General features: G+C 41.6%; 1 protein-coding gene across 2 annotated transcripts in view; it reads right to left on the bottom strand.

Annotated features, from left to right (window-relative positions):
• Positions 1 to 4,412: 4,412 nt before the first annotated feature.
• The window catches only part of SCYL2 (SCY1 like pseudokinase 2), a 56,356-nt gene continuing 36,384 nt past the window's right edge, over positions 4,413 to 24,384 (bottom strand). Inside the window, exons 8-18 of one of the 2 annotated variants that reach the window (XM_040407145.1) lie at positions 22,624 to 22,749; positions 20,195 to 20,371; positions 17,766 to 17,888; positions 13,418 to 13,531; positions 12,670 to 12,802; positions 12,447 to 12,565; positions 10,911 to 11,011; positions 10,650 to 10,713; positions 8,614 to 8,703; positions 6,442 to 6,564; positions 4,413 to 5,774 (exon numbers count right to left, since the gene is read on the bottom strand). In XM_040407145.1, the coding sequence (XP_040263079.1) occupies positions 5,124 to 5,774; positions 6,442 to 6,564; positions 8,614 to 8,703; positions 10,650 to 10,713; positions 10,911 to 11,011; positions 12,447 to 12,565; positions 12,670 to 12,802; positions 13,418 to 13,531; positions 17,766 to 17,888; positions 20,195 to 20,371; positions 22,624 to 22,749 (1,821 nt within the window). In that variant the 3' untranslated portion in view covers positions 4,413 to 5,123. The remainder of the gene's footprint in view (positions 5,775 to 6,441; positions 6,565 to 8,613; positions 8,704 to 10,649; positions 10,714 to 10,910; positions 11,012 to 12,446; positions 12,566 to 12,669; positions 12,803 to 13,417; positions 13,532 to 17,765; positions 17,889 to 20,194; positions 20,372 to 22,623; positions 22,750 to 24,384) is intronic. The other variant, XM_040407153.1, reaches the window with a different exon arrangement.

Genomic DNA, 24,384 nt, shown 5'->3' with positions numbered 1-24,384 from the left:
TTTGAGCTGCGAGAAGAATGGCTTTTGGTTACCCTAAAGGCTTCATTCACACTTAACAGTAACTTTCATCAGGCTTTAAGCCAAGATGAGGAGTGGATTTAGAAAATAGAAATAGTATAAATGCTTTCAGCATATTTTTTTTTATTTTTCTGTGTTTAAGATTCATGCCTGTTTTCTGCTAACAAACCACCCCAACCCTACAAAAGAAACCATCATTTTATTTTTTCATTGATGTATGATTTTGGTACCTCCTGACGAAGCCTACGTGGCGAAACACATGTTGAGGTCGAAGCAGTGGGGGAACCGTGTCACCATTTTTCAGCAGCAACATGGGTAGGTAACATGGTATCTGGATTAGGGTGGGACTAGTGATTTACAGTTATTGTTATATGCCATCTTTATGAGTAGTATTGCACCGTCCAATTATACCCTACAGCATCCATTGCTTGGACGCTGTGAATAAGAGCTAGGTAGTTGTTCAACACTAGGGGACAGCAATTGCACCTGCAACCACTCCAATATTCACAGCTTCTGTTAATTGTCTGTTACCTGCTGTATATGGTCACATTATCCCCCATTGTGATTCTCCACATTGCAGAGCCCTTTTGTGGCCCAGTCTCCATGTTCTGTCCCCTTTGAGTCTCACCTGTAATGTTCATGTGATTTATATTGAAAAAAAAGAGATTTTTTTACCTTGTTAAATCCTTGCTTTTTTTTTGTACATGATTTTGACTTTGTTACCTGCATTTTGTTTTTATGGAGTTCAGAGTGCAGTAAAAATGACACGTTTATAAGGTGATACCAAATTAAGACTAGGTTCACCTCTGCGGAATTTTCCTGTTCCGATATTGAAATAGAAAAATTTTAAAAAAGTAAGTTCCAGATACGGCATATGAGAACCAACAATGCCCAACATACTCCATGGACTATAATGTTGGGTTTCCATCATTCTGCTGGACAAAGCATAGATGTATGCAGCGGTATTTTGGCTTTTTTTGCTAGAATCTGCTCCTACTGGAACTTCTGCCACAGATGGGAACCTAGTTTTATGTACTACTTTTGGACAATAACACAGTTTCAAAAAAAATTTCTTCTTGATGCAGATTGATGGATTGTGTTTGATGAATTTTAGTTTTCATTGGCACCAACTGGGGTACATTTAGTTTTAATTAACTAAAAACAGCAGTTCTGGCACTGGTTCATTTATGGTGTTCACTGTGCAGGGTAAATGTTTATCATTCGGGTTGTTACGGATGTGTTAAAACCAAATATGTATTTTTCCAATAATTAAGTATTTTTACAGGAAAAAAAGCTTTTATTTTCCTATAAACCGTATTGATTTTTTTTAATACTTTTTTTCCCCACCAGTCCAACTATAGGACTTGACCTTCCCCTTGCATCCATTTTTGGCGTTAGGGAACAAGCAATTTTTTTAATTTTTTGATCGCAGTCTTCCAAGAGCTATAAATTTTAAATTTTTCCCATCAATGCAGCCATATGGGGGCCGTTTTTTGTTTGTTTATTTGCGAGAAAGGTAGTTTTTTTTAATGGCACCATTTTAAGGTACATATAACTTACTAACTTTTATTAACTCTTTCTAGGGGGGATGGGAAAAACAGCAATAGTGCCACTGAGTTTACATCCCAGGAACCATAACTTGTACTTTTCATCTGTATCATTTTTCGGTACATACCACTTTTAGATTGCTATTTATTCAATTTTTGCGGCGAATAAGCAAAAACAGCAATTCTTAAATTTTCCTTCTTTGGACTACTTAAGCACGGCAGAGAATTATATTGTCAATGCTATACTAACAGTCACCAGAAGGCTGCGATAGAGAGGTGCAGCCTGCAAGAAAACACTGCACGCAGGGCTGGTGCCTTCAATAGGCCCCAGGCTTCAGTGTCACAGACGTCAGCACCCTGTGATCTTTGCGAATGGGAGACTGAGGGAGTCTGCTCCCTCTGTAACTGCTTAGATGCTGTGGTCACTATTGATTGTGGCATCTAAGGGGTTAAATTGCCTGGACTGGCGTTTCCCCTCATGTGAGAGCCGGGCCGCCAACTCTCCATTGCACAGGAGATCCGTGCAGTTCTAGGCGATCATAGAAAGCTGGCAGTCTAGGAATAAAGCCCCTAATGTCCCCCGTAGAATCCCATATCACCGGTCATTAAGGGGTAACGGAAATCTGTCACCAGGATCTTACAATTGTCTGTGGTGACACACGAGTAGTACTAGAGATAAGGAGTCCAGATCGCTATTTTTAATTTTTCTACTGCCCCCCATTCCCTCACTATGCTGAAGTACATTGTCGGAACTTAGACTGCTAGTCCTCTCCATTATGTTAGCGTTGACAGCAGTCCAGACTCTGTATTTCAGCACAATGGAGGGGCAATAAGAGAATAAAAAGTAGTGATCTGGACTCTATCAGTAGTACTACTCATGTACTGCAGATAACAGTCCAAAATCGTGGCAATAGATTCCCTTTAATACCAACGTAGTGTATCACTGCAATGTGCTATTAAAGTGGTGTGCACTATGTGAATTGTGGCCATGTAATAGGGAGTCTCAGGATGGGAAGGGGCTTAAAAACTATTGATAAAACATGTTGATCAAGTGTGAATGAAGTCTTAAAGGAATTTTTAACACTTTGTCTGCTTCAGCCATTATGATCAAAGTAAATAATTTAATCTGTACAAAGCAAGTCCCAACTAGTGGAGGCTGCAGGCAACCACTTATTTAAAGAGGTTCTCCACCTACAGATACTGATGACCCATCTATGTCATCAATAGAAGATCAATGTGGGTCTGACAGACCTTTGATGTAGCTGCCAGCGACGGAAGCAGAAGGCAGCTCAGCTCCCATTCACTTGTACAGTCGCAAGGCTGCTACACAGTGGAGATAGCCTTCTTCTTCTGGCTCCGTCCACTGTTCTGTCTGTGGCAAACAACTGATCGATGGGCAGAGCTAGTAGTCTGACCACCACCAATCTGATATTGACAAGCTATCCGAAAGATAGATAATCAATATCTAGAAGGTCGACTTTAATGTCATTTTCATTTACCTTTGAGGCTGCCTGACACAAATTACAGGACTTTACAAATGGAAAGATAGATTAAAAAAATTGCCATGTCATAGTCAACTGTGATGGGCATGTCAACCACCAACTACAGAAAATGTCTTTATCCCCAAGAAATATGCTGCCCATGCTTTTCCATAGATTTATTTTAAAATTGTCATTTATACTACTGTATATCTATTGAGGTTTATTTTGCTTACCGTGTATATCTTATCTCTCACGATACCCTATTTGTCAAAGCATTTAGGTAAAAGTGCCAAATGCAATATTAAATAAAACTAAAAGGTTTACATTCAACTGAAAATCACTCTATTTTTACATAAATTAAAATAATAAAAAGAAAAATGTTGCTCAATACAGGTAAAACTCGAAAAATTAGAATATCGTACAAAGTTCATTTATTTCAGTAATCCAACTTAAAAGGTGAAACTAACATATGGAGATAGACTCATTACATGCAAAGCGAGATATTTCAAGCCTTTATTTGGTATAATTTGGATGATTATGGCTTACAGCTTATGAAACCCCAAAGTCACAATTTTGAGGTCCCCTTTGCTCAGGGGATATGGATTAATTAGCTGACTAGAGGGTGACACTTTGAGCCTAGAATATTGAACCTTTTTACTAAATTCTAATTTTAAGCTGCATTAATGCAATTCCTTTTAAGTTGCATTACTGAAATAAATGGACTTTTGCACGATATTCTAATTTTTCGAGTTTCACCTGTATATGCCAAGGTTTATAACATATCAAGTGAGGTAATAAAATATAAAATCTCATCTACTGGTTTCATAGGCAGGGGGGGAATGTATTTCTATTGAGTCAATAAATTTGGTGGAGTCCTTTGAATGGACTGGCTTGAAGGGGTATTCCAGCTTTCACCCCAATGTTGGCAATGTGGCCAAAACTGCGCTGTACCTGCATATAAAAACAAAAAAACACCTGCTTAGTGCTCCTCAGTATTTCAGGACAAATAATGTGTCCACCAGTGTGTAAGTATCTAGTCAGGGTCATGTGTGCTGCTGCATCCAATCACTGGCCTCAGCACTGACATGTCCCCAAGTGACATATCACTGTTGGGTCACTTGCCACTCATGGACATGTCACTACTGAGGCCAGTGATTGGCTGCAGGGAGTGTAAAGAGCTGGACTAGTCCCTCTACGCTGGAAGAAAAATGTGGGGAGCAGCTGAATGCACTTTCTTTCCTTAGTTAAGGCGCAGTTCTGGACATAACACTATGGAAAAACCTGGAATACCCCTTTAAGGCTGGTCAAAGTGCTGCTAAATATTAGGAAATGGTTTCTGGTTATTTGCGTGGTTTTCAGTAGTTTAAATTTAGGCTAGGGTTACAGAGTGTCTTGTGACAGTGTGACATAAGATAGCAATGTCATTCTGCTAAATTCACAACTGACAGTGAATGCTGTCAAACTGAAACCCAGCAGGTTTGGGTTTCTGCAGACTGTTGCATCTCTGTAAGTGTAGGTTGCAATGTGACCAAATTCACTATCATTCGTTTTGACGCAGCAGTGCGACACTGCGAGCTTACGTCATACGACCACAAGTCGCTATGTAGTCTTAGTCTTAAAGTGGAAATAGAATTAAAATATTTTCACAAATGTGTCTACCCTGAGGAAGGAGCAAAGAAACGGTGAATGTTAACCAAAGTAAGCTTCTAACAATTCAAATCCCTTACCCTTTATAGTAAAGATATCAGAATAAAATAAAAAGGAAAAAATATATTTCAATGGAATAGGAAAGTCCTTTGGGACATGATCCTGGTAGATGAATAAGGTGTGAGCTTCATGGACCAACGTTTGCTTATCTCCAAATAATAAACTATGTAGTAAGTTATGGACACCAAAATGAAGAGAAAGTATGTTGGCTAGGAAAATTAGCTCATCACACAGAACCACAGGATCATCACACGTTAAGGGAAGCAGAGAGCAACAGAACCAAACCTTGTAAGATCAGAATGGCAGTACAGAAGCAAGAGATCCAAACAGGCCAAGCAGGAATAGAAAACAATCTGTAAGAAAAGAGTTTTTAACCAAAAAGGTCTTTTAAATCGTTGCTAGCAGAACTGCTACTCTTCATTGTGTTTGCAGGCTGTGTGAGGTTTGGAGGATTGAAAAACGGGTTAGACTGGACTCCAAACCCCGACTGTCCCGCCATGCCTGCTTGAGTTACATTGCCACTCGTGGGCTGAGAAGCTTGTGGTGTTCCAAACTGGTTGATCCAGGGGTTTTGTTTTTGCTGAGACATTTGGTTCATACTTACTTTGGGTTTTTGTGGACCAAATAAACTGTCTAAGGATGAGATCTCTGAGGCAGGCTTGCTGAATGAATTCTGCTGCACCATGCCAGGGGGGCTGCTAAGAGTACTGAAGTTCTGCATGGTAGAAGGAGTAGACAGTGGTGGCATCTTGTTCATTCCCATGGGGGCTGTTCCGCTAAAGAAATTGTGATTGGGATTCATTGGTCCCATACTGAAGGTGGAAGGCTGGAACCCGGTGTTTGAGTTGAGCCCATTTTGTAGGTTTCTGTTTAAAGCCATGTTGTCAACTGCTGGGAATCCCATGCTTCCTGGCATGCTAGTGACTGAGGATAACCCTGCCATTGCTGGTTTGGGAGCAACGCTTGAGAAACTGTTTAGAGACGACATATTTTCCACTAGTGTCCTAGTCAGATCCTTCGTCTGCAAGAACAAAGAAAGCCACATGATGTACTTGTACTAAACCAAACATTCAATCCTTGAGACACAAATCTAATACTGTTGAAGGGAACCTGTCACCATGAAAACACAGTCTGATCCGTCAGGCAGAGCAGGAAGAGCTAAACAGATTGGGATTAATAGACTAGTGGGTGGTCCAATTCAGTGACTGTATGTCAGAAGACTGACGATTACTGGACTCTCAAACATAGACCAGCTCAATCAAAGACAGTTTATACTGAATGTTTTCCCACAATCCTCTATTTCAGTCTGCACAGCTATTCCAGCTCCCTATCCTGTGGATATGGGATAACTTCAAATTACTAGAATACCCCTTTAAATGTAAACCAGTATCTAATAAATACGGAAATAAATACCAGTTGCCCTAAAAAAACAACGCCAAGCTCTATAACAGATAGAAAGCCGTCTCTCATATAGATGAAGCGCCAGAATATGCAAATACTCAACACAAACATTTGGGGAAGACTGTACTATACAGATTCATGTAGCTTAGACCCCGATATTGTATCTGAAGGTAATATAAACTGATGACCCTTCATAATTTTACTAGAAAATCTATGCATATCTGTTAGTTATGATAAAATCAGACGGGGTCTTGGTCCCCCTGAAGAAGTGGTCAGAAAGAGCTCACCTGTTTCACAGGCCCTGCAGCGGTCACTGTACTAGGCGTCAACGGTTGCTGACTTTTCATCTTTTGTACTTGTTCCTGTTCTTTTGCAAGCCTCTGCTTTTCTTCAAGTGTAAGTGACATCTTCTGACACACAAAAAAAATGAAAAACAAGATTCATATTATAATAAAGCAATAAAGAACATATATTACTCAAAAACCTACAGATGAACTACTGACCTCCTAAATCACTTCTCAGATCTATCATTCTGATCTGGTTTGCTGGAGCTGCACAATTTTCAATATTATAATATATGACAGCAAAAAAAGAATATTTTTACGCACCCCGACTCAATCTAAACATAACAGGAATTCAGTTTTCCAAATATTCGCCATTATAACATGCAACAGTGGATTCAGTCCCTTTATGCTTTACTATCTTCTCCGTACTCAACTTGCTACACACCATTCACACCTCCCTACCTGAGGAAATAAGGTCTAACCCACTTCACTCTTCCACCATTGAAGCCTTGTAATATACCGGATGCCTCACGGGACAAACCCCCTCCACCTCACACTCCTTCCTTTCTAAGGCAATCCATGCATTCAGGAAGGACACCCATATGGGATGTTTTTATCATGGAAACATGGGCAAAGCTACAGTGAACAACCTACTCACTGTACAATGGATGCATCTCAATTCTGGGGCAATTTGCAACAAAATTTGGCATGTGTTTTTTAAAATTTGGTGCATTCTATTTTAGACATATTTATAAAGCAAATAAGCCAAAAAGAATAATCCACTGCGCCTTATCTGCATGGCTTAAGATGGGCTTTGCACTAAAATATTGGCACAAAATTCTGTCAAAAAGTAAGCCAACCAGTAGGTGGTATAAATGACTAGCCATAAACCTCATTACAAAATTATATGAAAAGATATATTCCTTTATTAATGAGGAACAGTCTAGAGATTGTTAGAATTGTAAAATGTATATTTCACGATCCAGTATTTATACGCAATATGATTACAATGTTATAGAAGTATATACTGACACACCTATAATAATGTGATGCTCAGCTAAAGTTTACAAGAATAAAATACACCGGATGAACAAAGTTAGATAAAAGTGTCTAACTGTGCTCTAAACTTATACTGAGCCAGTGTGATACATTTGGTGGATGTTTAGACTAAGAGTATGATGTCTAGAAGAATTGCCCCTGTGCCCTTTTCTGAATCAGAATATTGCACTATGTAATAGCTACTAGCTACAGGTAAATGGTAAAGAAATCTACATGTGTCAGTACATCACAGGACCTTCCTATCCATATCCCAACAAAGCCCAACCCCTAAAAATCATGAACCAACTAAAATCTTAGTCATTCTGCAGATAGGCCTGCAAAAGACGTACCAGGCTTTAGAGGGGAGAGCACTATCACTGTGACACTACAATAACATAATACTTTTTAGTTTATATACTTTCCAACTCTAGAAATATTCACGAGCAGAGATCAAGCCGATGTACTGCAATAAGATGGTTCTACCACCAGTTAGTAAACAGTCTGCTGTGCAGACTGCCAATGTGCAGGGAAAAACATCCCATACAGCTGTTGTACTTTGCAAGTTTTGTGGACCCTGTGCTTCCACTGAATGGCAAGATCCCTACTAATCAGAAATGTAAAAGGGTACAGGATTTTACTATTGTACTTCAAAATAGGCCATCAATAAGTGACAGGTAGGGAGGGGTGTGCACCTTGCCTGTCCCGGAGTTGCACTTGTTGAATTTAGCAACACATTCAACAACGCTTTCATTGCGCAGTGAACAGAACTGGTTACTTCAGTCCTGCTCCCATTGATTTCGATGGGAGCAGCGCTGCAGTTACCAAGCTCTGCTCACTATACAATGGACAGAGCTGTGCTGTTCTGGCACAGACTTCCAGTGCAGGAGCTACTGTAGAACAGCTGATCGGCGGGGGTGCTGAGGATAGGCCATCAATAGTAAAATCCTGGAATACCCCTTTAAGGTATATCCTAGCAACATTGTGGAAGACCCTTTAATTTATCAGAAGGATGAATATCAGAAGTTTCATCTCAATAAAATATTCAGAGTTCATCTATTTAAGACTGAATTAATGTCAGTTTAGGCCAGGATGTGGGCAGCTCCTCCTCACCTACAATCAGATAATCTCTCATCTCACCTTGCTTTGCTGTTTATGCACATGTCCATTTTCCTGTTTCTCACTTGATCCGGTCAGAAAATCTTGGTTCATGTCAAATACTTTGTCTGTCTGTAGGAAAAAACAACAACACTTGTAGGCCTAGGAGCATTGCACGTGCTCCTTACTAACCAGGCACATGGACAACATGAAGTCCCATGGTTTATATGACCAATAACTGCACGTGGAGATGAACATTTGCTCATACTGTCACACTTAAACACCGCCGAGGCATTAAAACCAGCACTTGAGACCAAATTGTTGAATTAAATGAGTAATGCTGAGCAGCCCATGCACTCAGGTGCCCAAAGCTGGAGTCTCTGGATAACCAGAAGCTTAGTATAGCGACAAAACGTAAACTCCATCAGAAAGTACAAAAGACAATTGAAGGGACAAAATCCACACGAATGAATAAAATAGTTTAGGCTACTTTCACACTGGCGTTTTGGCTTTCCGTTTCTTAGATCCGCTCAGGGCTCTCACAAGCTGTCCAAAACGGATCAGTTTTGCCCTACTGCAGGGATGCTCAACCTGCAGCCCTCCAGCTGTTGCAAAACTACAACTCCCAGCGTGCCCCCACAGCCTACAGCTATCAGCCTACAGCAGGGCATGGTGGGAGTTGTAGTTTTACAACAGCTGGAGCGCCGCAGGTTGAGCAACCCTGCTAATGCATTCTGAACGGAAAAGGATCCGCTCAGAATGCATCAGTTTGCATCCGTTCAGTCACCATTCCGCTCTGGAGACGGACACCAAAACGCTACCTGACAAAATGTAAATCAATGGGGACGGATCCGTTTTCTCTGACAATATAAAACGGATCCGTCCCCCATTGACTTTCAATGGTGTTCATGGCAGATCCGTCATGGCTATAGAAGACAAGAAGACATAATACAACCGGATCCGTTCATGACAGATGCATGCGGTTGTATTATTGTAACGGAAGCGTTTTTTGCAGATCCATGACGGATCCGCAAAAAACGTAAATGTGAAGGTAGCCTTAACTGCATGCAGATTGTACATTGTGTGCTAGGACGGATCCGTTTGGCTCCGTTTTGTCAAGCGGACAGCGAAATGCTGCAGGCAGCGTTTTGGTGTCTGCCTCCAGAGCGGAATGGAGACTGATCGGAGGCAAACTGATGCATTCTGAGCGGATCCTTTTCCATTCAGAATGCATTAGGGCAAAACTGATCCATTTTGGACCGCTTGCCCTGAACGGATCTCACGAACAGACAACCAAAACGTGAGTGTGAAAGTAGCCTTATTTGTAAGGACTTGCTTTATCTGTCTTTGATATCTATTTGTTTTTCGAAAATTTTTCATTTTTTGGGGGGTCACTATTGCGATCGCTCGTACCCATACAGAATCATTGGTTCATGGCAGCAGAGTGCTGTTTAGACAGCATGACCTGCTGCCCAGAAAGACTGTCATCTGATGAGAGTGTTTCGCTCATTCATCGGGTGATCGACTGCACCTTTGGACAAGCAGATTGTCGGGAATGAGCTTTCACAGGAAAGTTCGTCCCTGATAGTCTGCCTGACTTACAATGGTTGCCCTGGAACCAATTAATATTGTAACTTGAGGGACCACAGTAAATAGATCAGAAGATTTTGCTAGTAATTAAAAGGAAAAAAAAACAATTTTGCCCCTTTTATTGTATTACATACCTCTAACATCACATTAATACAACAAAAACTCCATATCTTTAGGGTCCATTCACACGTCTGCAAATGGGTGCGGACCCATTCATTCTCTATGGGGCCAGAAGAGATGCGGAGAGCACACTATGTACTTCCAGGCCGCGGCTCCACAAAAAAATAGAAGATGTCCTATTCTTGTCCTCAATTGCGGACAAGAATAGGCAGTTCTATGGGGGGTGCCGGCCAGGTGTATTGCGGATCCACAATACACTACGGACATGTGAATGGACCCTTATAGTGAGAATATTCTTCGATATCTCCCAATCAGGCAGCTTAGCTATACAATAACTTGTAATGACACTGTTTTACATGTTGTGTTACCTGATTGCTTCCTTTACTAGTCTGTTCTGCAGAAATATTCAGCTGATTTGATATATCCAAGGACCTAGAAGAAGTTGAAAAAGAACAGTGTCTCAGTTATACAAATTAATCAGCTGTACATGTAAAATAAAGAAAAAAAAAAGCAAGATTACGTTTTATTTTGAGTAGGGACATTGAATACGCGCAATCAGAGGTTTGCGCAATACGACGGCTCAGGTTTTCCACATAGTGCTTAGCATATACAAGATAAAGTCCACTTACTTCTGCTGCTCTTGCATAACATGTAGTTGTTCAAGCTTTGTTTTATGCTCTGACTCTAACTTGTTCAGCATGTCCTTAATAACGGCCATGAACGAATTAAACTAAATAAGAGGGAAAGGTAGTCTTATTGTCAAATTTTACAGCACAGAACATGACACCAATAAAACAGCTTAAGATATATGGATCCCCAGAGTTAAAGGGCACCTGTCAGCAGTTTCATGGTGCCCTATCTGAGAGCAGCATAAACTTATGACAAAGACCCTGTGCAAAATGCTGGGGCACTTACTTGAACTAATCTAGTCATTTTTGCTAAAATCACTATTGAGCCACTCTGGCACTGGTCTGTTAATATACAGAGAGTCATCTTTAACCCTTAGGAATTCCAAATGGGGTGGAATTGGAAAAAATAAATGCAATTCCTCCACCGTCTTACAGTTTTTTTTTTTTTACTACGAAGTTCCCTTTGAGGCAAAACTGACCTATGCCCTTCATTCTATGGGTCAGTACGATTACAACAATACCACAAATGTATAGTTTGGGTGTGGGGGGGAAGGAAACCTTTTTTTTTTTTTTTTTTTTTTAACATCACCATATTCTGACCCCCATAACCTTTTTTTTTATAGTTATATAGGTAAGATCTGTAGTTTTTATTGATACAATTTTGGAGTGTGGGTGACCTTTTTGATCACATTTTGTTGCATTTTTGGGGGGTAGGAAAAGCAATGAAAAAATGACTAATTGGACATTTTTACCCTTTTTCCTGTTACGCCATTCGCTGTATTGGAAAAATATTTTTATATTTTAATAGTACGGGCGTTTTTGGACGCAGTGAAGCTCATGATATTTATATTTTTTGTTATTTATGTATTTTTTTTTAATTCTACGGAAAAGGGGGTGATTTAAACTTTTATATTTATTATATATTTAACAGTTTTTTTTAAACTTTTTTTTATGGTTTTGTAGCTCTGTTTTATAACCGTTTTTTTTTCTTTATTCCTTACCATTATGTTTATTATATATCCATATTGGTACAGAATTGCTCATTTCTTATGTTGGCCTTCCACCTGCTGGCCAAAATAAGAATTGCAGCTTCAAAACCTGGGTCTCTTCAGAGAGACCCAGTGTATTGAAATCAATTACCGGCATCCTCATTGGCCACAGAGGATGCCGGTAAGAAGCGGGTTATTCACCCTTTAGATGCCGTGATCACACTTGATCACGGCATCTAAAGGCTTTAATGACCGCGATCGGCATTATTGCTGGTCGCGATCATTAGTTTTAAAAAGCGGAGACCTAACGGCTATGGCTCCCGCTGCACACCCGAGCGGGCCACATGTTTGCCCATCGCTCCAGGGCAATACATGAACTTTTAAGGGGTTAAAGTCCCGGCCAGTGCCATACTAGTACGGGAAAGGATTAAGCACAGTGGGCACAATCCAGTATTATAAATCATACTGTAGTTGAACAATAGAAAATGGGGTTAAAACAAGGACAACCCCCTTTGTATAGGTCACATACAGTACATAGCGTACTCACCTGGTTGAGATTTAGGTTATTGTCAATGCTGAGAGGAATTAGATGTGGCAGCACTTTTCCAGCCAGTTGCTCTTTGGTAACACCAAGCTTCTTATGTGTAAAGGTACATTTGTATATACCTGTTCATACAAATTAGATATTTCATATAAACAATTATAATAATTATATAGGCATGCAATGAATACTGGGTAATCCAAACTGCACATAAGAGAAATACCAATACCTAAAATCCCCATTAGAACTGCCGGCTCTCTAGAAGGAATTTGTTGCAAGAAAGGGAGAATTTCATCCAGCACATACCACTTATCCAGGTATTCCAAAATCTTTCCTAAGCACACTAAGGAATTAACCCTCACCTATGCAAAATGAAAAAAATAATGCAGTTACCATAATTTCTCTTTGAATTAGTTTCCCTGCATACTTGGTTCTAGGCTGCCATCCAGCAGTAAGGCAAGAACCCCACCGTAACAGTCAGTCACCCTTAACTGTGACTTCAGTGTTTTCATATAGGGCAGTGATGGTGAAAACTGCTAACCAAAATCCACTTTTTTAATCGCAAAGTGCCAACACAGCAATTTAACCTGAATACTGAGGATTTAGTTTAGAAAAAACAACTCATACATGAGTCGGACTGGGATTTTAAAGCAGCCCTGGCACACAAACCTTAGTAGCCCACAAACATAAAAATGGCTACACACCGATTTGGGCCGCGACAATGACCTAGGTATTATACTGCCCTGTATATGGATTCCATATATATGGCAGTAGAATACATACGTCATAGTCTCCTTACATACATGCTCCATATACAGGGCAGCATAATACATAGCTCATCACCTCCTTACAGAACATTATATATTATATATATATATATATATATATATATATATATATATATATAAAAATAAAACTAGTGAAGTAACAGTTGAGAAGAAAACAGAGTTGAGAGAACAAGTACTTTGCATACTCACAGCTAGTGATGATGTCTGTAGACAAACAGATTTAATTCTTGGTATTAAAGAATTTTTCATGGATGGGTAATCTATTAGGTTTGCAAATGTAGGGATTATGTTTAAGCACAGCTCCTATAGATAAAAAAAAGAACACTATTTAAGATCAAACATGCAGACTATTAAAGCTAAGAATTTGTCTTCATCAGCAATGAATGTCTTAAGGATGGAGATAAAATGTTGGCTATGGTTAGAGCATGAGGCAATAGGGTGCTGCAGATTTCATCTGTAAAATACATGCACCCAAAACCTGCAATAATTCACTGTAAAACATATGCATGTTTTTTTGACCCACCATCCCATGTAAATACACCTGAATGGGCCCCATTAATTTGTCACACATCTGCCCTGCTCACACAAGCGTCGCTTAGATCATAACAGAAATAATGCAGTGCCAGATTAGCCACAAGATGGACACCATCTGATAATTGGGTCCACAGGGTTCTGCTGTTTCAAATGCAGTGCCGTTTCTTCAAGGGTTGTCTGATGCTGTAAAAAAGCAAGGTATCAGCCAACTATATATTTCTTACAAGAAACACATTTAACCTCTTAAGGACCCTATTTCACCTTAAAGACCCGACCATTTTTTGCAAATCTGACCAGTGTCACTTTAAAGGGCTTCTGTCACCCCACTAAAGTGATTTTTTTTTTTGGGGCTAGTTAAATTAGTTATATAGCGATATATGAAAATATAATTGTGTTACTTACATTGATCCAGCAGTTTATTCAAAAAACGAAGTTTTATCATATGCAAATTCGGTCTCTACCAGCAAGTAGGGCGGCTACTTGCTGGTAGCTGCTGCAGAAATCCGCCCCCTCCTCTTGTTGATTGACAGGGCCAGCCGGGATCTCCTCCTCCGGCCAGCCCTGTCGGCATTTCAAAAATCGCGCGCCTGTGTGGATTCGCCGCAGTCGCTCTGAGATGAGGAGGCTCGTCTCCTCAGAACTCCCTCAGTGCGCCTGCACCGATGACGTCTTCTATTTCGGTGATGTCATCGGCGCAGGCGCACTGAGGGAGTTCTGAGGAGACGAGCCTCCTCATCTCAGAGCGCCTGCGCCGAATCCACACAGGCGCGCGATTTTTGAAATGCCGACAGGGCTGGCCGGAGGAGGAGATCCCGGCTGGCCCTGTCAATCAACAAGAGGAGGGGGCGGATTTCTGCAGCAGCTACCAGCAAGAAGCCGCCCTACTTGCTGGTAGAGACCGAATTTGCATATGATAAAACTTCGTTTTTTGAATAAACTGCTGGATCAATGTAAGTAACACAATTATATTTTCATATATCGCTATATAACTAATTTAACTAGCCCCAAAAAAAAAAATCACTTTAGTGGGGTGACAGAAGCCCTTTAAGTGGTGATAACTTTAAAACGCTTTGACTTATCCAGGCCATTCTGAGATTGTTATTTTGTCACATATTGTACTTCATGACACTGGTAAAATGAAGTTAAAAAAAATAATTTTTATTTATTAAAAAAATACCAAATTTACCAAAAATTTTTAAAAAATTGCAAATTTCCAAGTTTCAATTTCTCGACTTCTACAATACATAGTAATACCTCCAAAAAGAGTTATTACTTTACATTCCCCATATGTCTAATTCATGTTTGGATCATTTTGGGAATTATATTTTATTTTTTGGGGATGTTGCTTAGAAGTTTAGAAGCAAATCTTGAAATTTTTCAGAAATTTCAAAAACCCAATTTTTACGGACCAGTTCAGGTCTGAAGTCACTTTGCGAGGCTTACATAATAGAAAGCACCCAAAAATGACCCCATTCTATAAACTACACCGCTCAAGGTATTCAAAACTGATTTTACAAACTTTGTTAACCCTTTAGGTGTTCCACAAGAATTAATGGAAAATAGAGATAAAATTTCAAAATTTCACTTTTTTGGCAGATTTTCCATTTTAATAATTTTTTTCCAGTTACAAAGCAAAGGTTACCAGCCAAACCAAACTCAATATTTATGGCCCAGATTCTGTAGTTTACAGAAACACCCATATGTGGTCGTAAACCGCTGTACGGGCACACGGCAGGGCGCAGAAGGAAAGGAATGCCATACGGTTTTTGGAAGGCAGATTTTCCTGGACAGTTTTTTTGACACCATGTCCCATTTGAAGCCCCCCTGATGCACTCCTAGAGTAGAAACTCCAAAAAAGTGGCCCCATTTTAGAAACTACGGGATAGGGTGGCAGTATTGTTGCTACTAGTTTAGGGCACATATGATTTTTGGTTGCTCTATATTACACTTTTTGTGAGGCAAGGTAACAAGAAATAGCTGTTTTGGCACCGTTTTTATTTTTTGTTATTTACAACATTCATCTGACAGGTTAGATCATGTGATATTTTTATAGACTAGGTGGTCACAGATGCGGCGATACCTAATATGTATACGGTACTTTTTTTTTATTTATGTAAGTTTTACACAATGATTTCTTTTTTGAAGCAAAAAAAAATAAATCATGTTTTAGTGTTTCCATAGTCTGAGAGCCATAATTTTTTTTTAGTTTTTGGGCGATTACCTTGGGTAGGGTATGATTTTTGCGGGCTGAGATGACGGTTTTATTGCCACTATTTTGGGGTGCGTGTGACTTTTTGATCGCTTGCTATTACACTTTTTGTGATGTAAGGTGATAAAAAATGGTTTATTTAGCACAGTTTTTATTTACATTTTTTACGGTGTTCATCTGAGGGGTTAGGTCATGTGATATTTTTATAGAGCCGGTCGATACGGACGCGGCTATACCTAATATGTATACTTTTTCTTTACACTTGCAGAAGCTGGAAAAAAAAAAGTTAAATTTATATGCAAATGAGCACTTGCAGGTGCCCAGGGGCGGAGTTCACTGTGTTGGAGCCCAGGAGCCCACTAAGTGCTAATGCTACGTTATAAATGTGAGATTCTTGGCAAATACATTTTGTACAAAATTATTTGTGCCTGTCTGCCAACAACAAAGCGATCTTTTTAGGACAGGAACCTACACTAAATGCTACCTCCACCGGTGCCAAAATGGCCTCTATTAATGTTGGGGAAAGCAGATTCCATATGCATGCTGAGCCCAATCTATATTTTACCTCTCCTGGTGCCAAATGGCCTCCAATAAATGCAGGGAGAGCATTTACGTGGGTGCTGATGGGAGACAGGGGAAATCCGCTCCCTCTGTCACCTCTTACATGTGACAGGTGCCACTGCCTGCAGCATGTTAAGAGTTAAACAGCCCAGATCAGCGCTCCTGCCAGTCCGGGCTGTGAACTTATGGTCCGTGGTAGCGGAATCCATAACACGATTCTTCGATAACCCGAACTTTAGACGCCGAACTTAAAACACAAGTTCGCTCAACACTAATCTTGAGCAGACATTACATTTTTGGATACTATGACCTCCTTATGTTCCCTTGTATATGACAAGAGATGCCAGCTCATATACATACTTTCTTTAGAAGCAGGGGGAGATCTGGGAGTTGGGTTATGTTTGTACTTCCATGTTTTAAATCTTAATAAAAGATTATCAGATAAAAATTTACATGCAAAAAACAGGTGGAAAAAATGTAGGGCAGGTCTATTTTACACAGAAGAAACCATAGACAATGAAATATGAATTCATTACCATTATATTGTTTATAATTACCATTAAATGTCATATCTCCATTTGTCATATTTGGTTTGGCCACTAGGGGTCACTTCTTACCTTCAGACTCTCTATGCAATAAGTGAACAATATTCACCAAACAGTACAAAATGTTGCACTGCGACGTAATATTAACAATTTCAGTCACATTTGGATATGGTAAAAGAATTAGGATGTAACCTCACTGAAATTAAATGGTCTTTGCTAGAAAAAGAATGCCATAGAGCTAAATGTACTCCAAGCAATGCTGATTCTTACTGCTGTGAGGCGGTAAGGGAACCTGTCGCCTGCTTTTGAAGCCACTAACCATGCCACATAGCTGGGACTTTGGGCCCAAACGTGCCCAGTCCTTCCCTGCACTGGGAGATTAGTCCAGCATCAGACGGTACAGTTCAATTTACTGCACTAGGCATGCACAAAGGGCGTATGCAGAGTGCAGTGAGCTCTTAATCAGTCCAATGCAGATGCCTCTGAAGAGTCCTGGATTCATCTCCTGATAAGTTAGGTCCTTATTTGCTATACTTTGCAGGAACAGATGGATTTGATATAGGCAGGTTGGTGACCCTAAATCTTTGCTGCATAATGGCATGCTGGTGGTTTACTAGCCCCAAGCCAGATGACAGGTTCCCTTTAAAAATGACTTCGTCACATGCAAGCAGTAAAACAGAACAGCTACCTGAATCTGTATAGACGGTGCCTCCAGGGCCCTGTACACCATGGGTAATACACTGTTCTTGATTTCATCTGGTGGGGTCTTGGTCAGAAGAAGGTCCATTTTTTGCAGAAATATTAAAAGTATCTACAAATTCAAAAAATACAAATACAAATGAAAATCAGTGGTCAGATTTTATTTACAAAAAAAACTTTAAGACTTAAGACCAGTTTTATAGATAAACACATCCACTCACCATGTTGCTAGCCTGACGGCATGGAAAATGAGACAATTGAAATAGTTATTATAGAGAAAAGTTTGGTTTAGAAAAAGACATCAATACAATGATTACAGGACTTCACGAGACAACCATAGAAAGTTATAACGTGTATGCCTTGACAATAGTCCGTAACATGGCAGAAATTTGCTACAGATTTTGCTCTTTGCATTACACTTTAAACTGCATGCCATCAAATAAGTGCCAACTGCACTACACTAGAAAGAAACTGTGCCTAGGGACTGGAATTTGAGAGGGTGCAATGCGTTAATATACAACTGCCAGCTCTGCTCATGGATAGTGTTCATGGAGCTTGCACTTAGAAGCAAGGAGGAAAGTCCTTCAGAAACCTCCTATAAAATAAGTTTTCTGTATACTGGAGACCATTTCCAGAACAAGACATCCAGGTGATGCCAACTTAGCACATAGTGAGAATCAGGCATATATCAGTAAGATGTACCCTGTTCTAGGGCTGAAACAATTACTCGATTGAATCGAGTAATTCGACACAAAAAAAATCCCCCGGAGCGCCCCCCCCCCCTACAGGAAAGGTAAAGTACTGGCGCTGGGGACATGGCTAGGAGGGGGAGATGGTGGCACTGGGGGAGCAAGCTGGTGGCACTGGGGGAGCAAGCTGGTGGCACAGGGGGGGGCAGCTGGTGGCACTAGGGGGGGGGGGGGGGAGCTGGTGGCACTAGGGGGGGGGGGGGGAGCTGGTGGCACTAGGGGGGGGGGAGGGGACAGCTGGCGGCACTAGGGGGGGGCAGCTGGCGGCACTGAGGGGGGGCAGCTGGCGGCACTGAGGGGGGGCAGCTGGCGGCACGGAGGGGGGGCAGCTGGCGGCACTGAGGGGGGGCAGCTGGCGGCACTGAGGGGGGGCAGCTGGCGGCACTGAGGGGGGGCAGCTGGCGGCACTGAGGGGGGGCAGCTGGCGGCCCTGAGGGGGGGCAGCTGGCGGCACTGAGGGAGGGGCAGCTGGCGGCACTGAGGGAGGGGCAGCTGGCGGCACTGAGGGGGGGGCAGCTGGCGGCACTGAGGGGGGGGCAGCTGGCGGCACTGAGGGGGGGGCAGCTGGCGGCAGTGAGGGGGGGGGCAGCTGGCGGCAGTGAGGGGGGGGGGCAGCTGATGGCACTGAGGGGGGGCAGCTGATGGCACTGAGGGGGGCAGCTGATGGCACAGGGGGGCAGCTGATGGCACTGAGGGGGGCAGCTGATGGCACTGAGGGGGGCAGCTGATGGCACTGAGGGGGGCAGCTGATGGCACTGAGGGGGGCAGCTGATGGCACTGAGGGGGGCAGCTGATGGCACTGAGGGGGGCAGCTGATGGCACTGAGGGGGGCAGCTGATGGCACTGAGGGGGGCAGCTGATGGCACTGAGGGGGGCAGCTGATGGCACTGAGGGGGGCAGCTGATGGCACTGAGGGGGGCAGCTGATGGCACTGAGGGGGGGGCAGCTGATGGCACTGAGGGGGGGCAGCTGATGGCACAGGGGGGGCAGCTGATGGCACAGGGGGGGCAGCTGATGGCACAGGGGGGGCAGCTGATGGCACAGGGGGGGCAGCTGATGGCACAGAGGGGGCAGCTGATGGCACTGAGGGGGGCAGCTGATGGCACTGAGGGGGGGCAGCTGATGGCAGAGGGGGGGACGGGACCTGATGGCACGGCGGGGGCGGCTGATGAGTTTTTATAAAGAAAAACGTTCTTTTAATTTTGTTATTAGAGTACTCAAATAATCGTTGGATTAATCAATAGAATACTCGATTACAAAAATAGTCGATAGCTGCAGCCCTACTCTGTGCTGAGCTATAGATTAAACTTAACTTTTACTCAAACATGCCAGCACCTCATTCACATATAAGGGGGAGGGGTCACACACAACACACTCATACATAAAACTGTTATCCAATTCAGATAGTTCTTTATTATTGCTTTTACATTTTTTAACATCATTATGTTATGCTTTTAGACAATAAGTAAACTCATTGTAACATACATTCAGTAATTGTAGTGCGAAACACATGAATACATAATCAAGTGATATATCCAAGCATATAATCTTACAACGTATATACGCGTATAATGATCAATAACACCTCCCAATAACAAATAACCCGTTATTCAATTCTTATGTAAAAAATAATACAAATCATGTTAAAAATCAGACCAGGGAAACTAACCTGAATAGGCTCCTGTTGCCGAAAAACTGGGCCAAGGTCTGGCAGAATGAGCTTTGCATATTCCTCCTTGGTGCATTCCTCTGCTATCAGTAAAACATTGGGCAACACAAACGGCACCATGTCTGGGTTTACAAATTCTGAAGTCAGTGCCGGTAATATACGTTGTATAACGACACGCTGTAAAATTAAAACAAAAAATTTCATAGAAAACGCTGACATGCCCATGTATGTTTATTCAAGTAAAACTCTGCAAAGCTACAACCCATAATTTTTTGCATGTTTCTATCCCAGTCTCAACATTTACCATTGAATTTTGGAATGTTAGTACATAAAACAATGTACTTAAAGGGGTTCTCCGGGAATCAAGAAAATAAAAATACTTAAATATTACTTTATTATAAATATATTCCCAAATACCTTTCATTAGTTATAATGGCTCGTTTTGTCTAGGGAGCAATCATCAGGGGACATAAAATGGCCGCCGTCCTATTATACAAAACCTGTCCTAATCACACAGTACACAAAACCTGTCCTAATCACACAGGAGGACAAGTTACTTTACAACACTGATCTAAAGAGCTGCCTCATCCTCCTCTACTTGTCAGGGATTATGATCCTCATTACAGTTTAATATGATCTTCAGCTAAATATCTGTAGGAATTAAGTTAATTAGGAAACAGCTGAAGTAAAGAGAGGACGGACAGGACAGACTGTGGTAATGTGGGGCTGTGGTAAAAGAGACTACATACAAGTGCTGCAGCCCATCAGGCACACTCCCACCTCCTCTCTGTACTTCATGTCTCCTAATGAACTCCATTCCTACAGAGATTCAGCTAAATATCATATTAAACTGTATTCAGGATCATAATCCCTGACAAGCACAGCAGAGAGGAGGATAAAGCAGCTCTTTAGCTCAGTTCTGTGTGATTTTGGGGGGTTTTGTGTGCGCCAATAGGACGGTGGCCATTTTATTTCTCCTAATGATTGCTCCCTAGACAAAATGAGTCATGATAGCTAATGAAAGGTATTTGGGAATATTTTTATAATAAAGTAATATTTAAGTATTTTCATTTTCCTAATTCCCTGAGAACCCCTTTAAAGCATACTTACACTTTAAGATGACTGTTGGAACCGATAAAATTGACATCTATGATACAGCTTTGATGCAAAGATGTTCCTTGATATCTTGAACTGAATGAGCCCGGGTCTGCTTGATATGCAAATGAGGACCATCAAAGGGTTCTTGGGGCGGGACACTGATGAAAGGAAGATCTGCCAGGACCGACCCCTTGCTGGTATTTATTGCCCACACCTGTGTCAGCAAGGACATACATGCTGGGATGGGGGCAGGGGTATATGATAGAATTTCTTCCTGTGTAATCATCTGCACTAACCTAGCTCACAAGTAGGAGCAATGGTGACCTCTGGGACAAGACAAGTCTTTCTGGGCTCTACAATCAAGAATGTGATTCGCTGAGACCTGCTGGAGAGGAGTGTTCTGAGTACAGAGAAAGAGCCCATGGCATGTGTGACAGAGAGAGAATGGTGTAGCTAGCTCAGGGATCCTGACCCCCTCCAATCCCCTCTCCCATTCCCTTAATTGTATTTAGAATGTAGGTATATCCCTATTTGTAAATAAATCCAACACTGAGTTAAGATACAGTTGTTAGTCAGTAATTTAAGGCACCCGCAATGCAGAGCAAATTCTACAATGACCTTTCAGAATAAGCTGTCATGTGTGCATGAGGAGTTGCACTATGTCTGGCTATTATATGACTTGTATCCTACACTTCTCCCGCAGTAGGCTCCATTTTTAATTGTCAGTTGCCCCTGAGCTAGTGGGTAGACAATAGTTGCTGTCATGTCTCCTATACAAAGATTCTGGTCCCTAAATCTCTTACTGTGTTAGAAGCACGATTTAAGACATTACAGAAAAGTACTGAGCAGTAGTGATGTAAATCAAGCACTTGGGGTGAGATATAGCACTATTATATGTTCCAGCCACCCTGTCAATGCCTTCGTCTCTCTCATGTCAGCTTACTTTTCCTCCCCCTCCCCTGACTTCTGTGAGCAGCTATAATCTGATTCTTCAGTGAGCTGAAAATTTGCTTTGTCTCAAAAGACAGAATCAGCTGAGAATGCAGAGTGAATGTTTGTTTAGGAAAGGGGGAGAGCTGCATTTTCCTCCGATAAGATTTATTACGGTTTCTTTGCTGATTTATGCAAAGTTGTGTGAAAAGTTAGAGACTATTTAAGCATCTCTCATACAAGTACAGTATATTGTGATGCACTGTGCTTTTGCAACACTTTGAAATGTACTCCATTGATGACTAAGGCATCATTCTTCTTGTTCAGTTAGGGCCCCAGTTATATAAAAGCATTTACACAATGTATATAGGTGGTGTCCCTCAAGGGTCTTCGATACAAACCTTTGGCAGTTTGGGAAGAACTTTCGGCAAACCTTTGAAAAACTGGGATTTCTGAAGATTGTCTCTTTGAAAAAGGGAATCAAAATATTGTAATGTCACAGCACCAACATCATCAAAAAATGGAATCTGTAAAATCAAGAACAAAGCATGATTTTAGTATTCAAACTGTTCAATTTGATATTTTAGTTCAGAGTGAGGTTCCCAGTAATTCTAGGGGCGAACTCAGTCTGATATATTGCATGAAGTATGCTGTGATATCTTTTCATGCGGGTGCCACATGCATTTCCCAACATGATGGCATGAACAGCCCTAATGAAATGCAGTGACACCATGTGAGATCAGTGTGATATACAGTCCATTCAAAAAGTATTCATACCCCTTGAACTTTTCCAAATTTTTTCAGGTTAAACCCACAAACTTAAAGGCTATGTACACCTTTGGGAGCATTTTTTTATTATTGCATTGTACTTATTTTGAGCTAAAAATCATTTCTTTCACTTGGTCTTTATTAACAATATGGAATCCTTTTTTTTTATGTACACAGCCGACATGCTCTACTAGCTGCCTGTGGGTTTTCGGTCTTTTCTGGGGAGCAGAAGGACTTCTTATCTCTGCTCTCTCACATTATAAACACTCATTAAAGCCCAATCCTTAGCTTACTGATAAGAATGTTGCTTAAATAAGTGGTTTATGACCTCTTAGTAGTTTAGAGATAAGCAGGGGCGTAGCTAAAGGCTCATGGGCCCTGGTGCAAGAGTTAGGCTTGGGCCCCCCTTCCCTTAGTGCTTTGAGTGTCTTCTTATGCAGCACAAGGGTCTTTGGGCCCCCTCAGGCTCCTGGGCCCGGTAGCGACTGCTACCTCTGCACCCCCTATAGCTATGCCCCTGGAGATAAGGGTTATTAGATGACCTGCATAAAGTGAAAGTACCAGTCACACAGTTAGAAAAACAGTTAACCCTTTGTGACAGAATGGCTTGATATTTCTAATAAAGGCCAATTGAAAATATGATTTTTAGCCAAAAATGAGTAAAAAGCAATCATAAACACACCTGTCCACCCCACAGTCAGTCAGACGCCAACTACTACCATGGGCAAGACCAAAGAGCTGTCAAAAGACACCAGAGACAAAATTGTGGACCTGCACAAGGCAGGAAAGGGCTACGGGGCAATTGCCAAGCAGCTTGGTGAAAATAGATCAACTGTTGGAGCAATTGTTAAAAAATGGAAGAGGCTAAAGACGACTGTCAGTCTCCCTCGGACTGGGGCTCCATGCAAGATCTCACCTCGTGGGGTATCACTGATGATAAAAAAAAAGGTGAGGAATCAGCCCAAAACTACAAGGGAGGAGCTGGTCAATGACCTGAAGAGAGCTGGGACCACAGTTTCAAAAGTCACTGTCGGTAGAACACTACGCAGTCATGGTTTCAAGTCATGCATTGCACGGAAGGTCATCACATGTCCAGGCCCGTCTGAAGTTTGCCAATGACCATCTGGATGATCCAGAGGAGGCATGGGAGAAAGCCATGTGGTAGAACTTTTTGGTCTAAACTTCACTCGTCGTGTTTGGAGGAAAAAGAAAAAGGAGTTGCATCCCAATAACACCATCCCTACTGTGAAGCATGGGGGTGGTAACATCATGCTTTGGGGGTGCTTTTCTGTGAAGGGGACAGGACGACTGCACTGTATTAAGGAGAGGATGAATGGGGCTATTTATTGTGAGATTTTGAGCAACAACCTTCTTCCCTCAGAGCATTGAAGATG

Source organism: Bufo bufo, chromosome 1 (assembly GCF_905171765.1).
Source record: "Bufo bufo chromosome 1, aBufBuf1.1, whole genome shotgun sequence".
In the NCBI taxonomy this organism is placed as follows: domain Eukaryota; kingdom Metazoa; phylum Chordata; class Amphibia; order Anura; family Bufonidae; genus Bufo; species Bufo bufo.
Note: the sequence above shows the minus strand (reverse complement) of the source record. Positions and strands in the feature narration are given on the sequence as shown.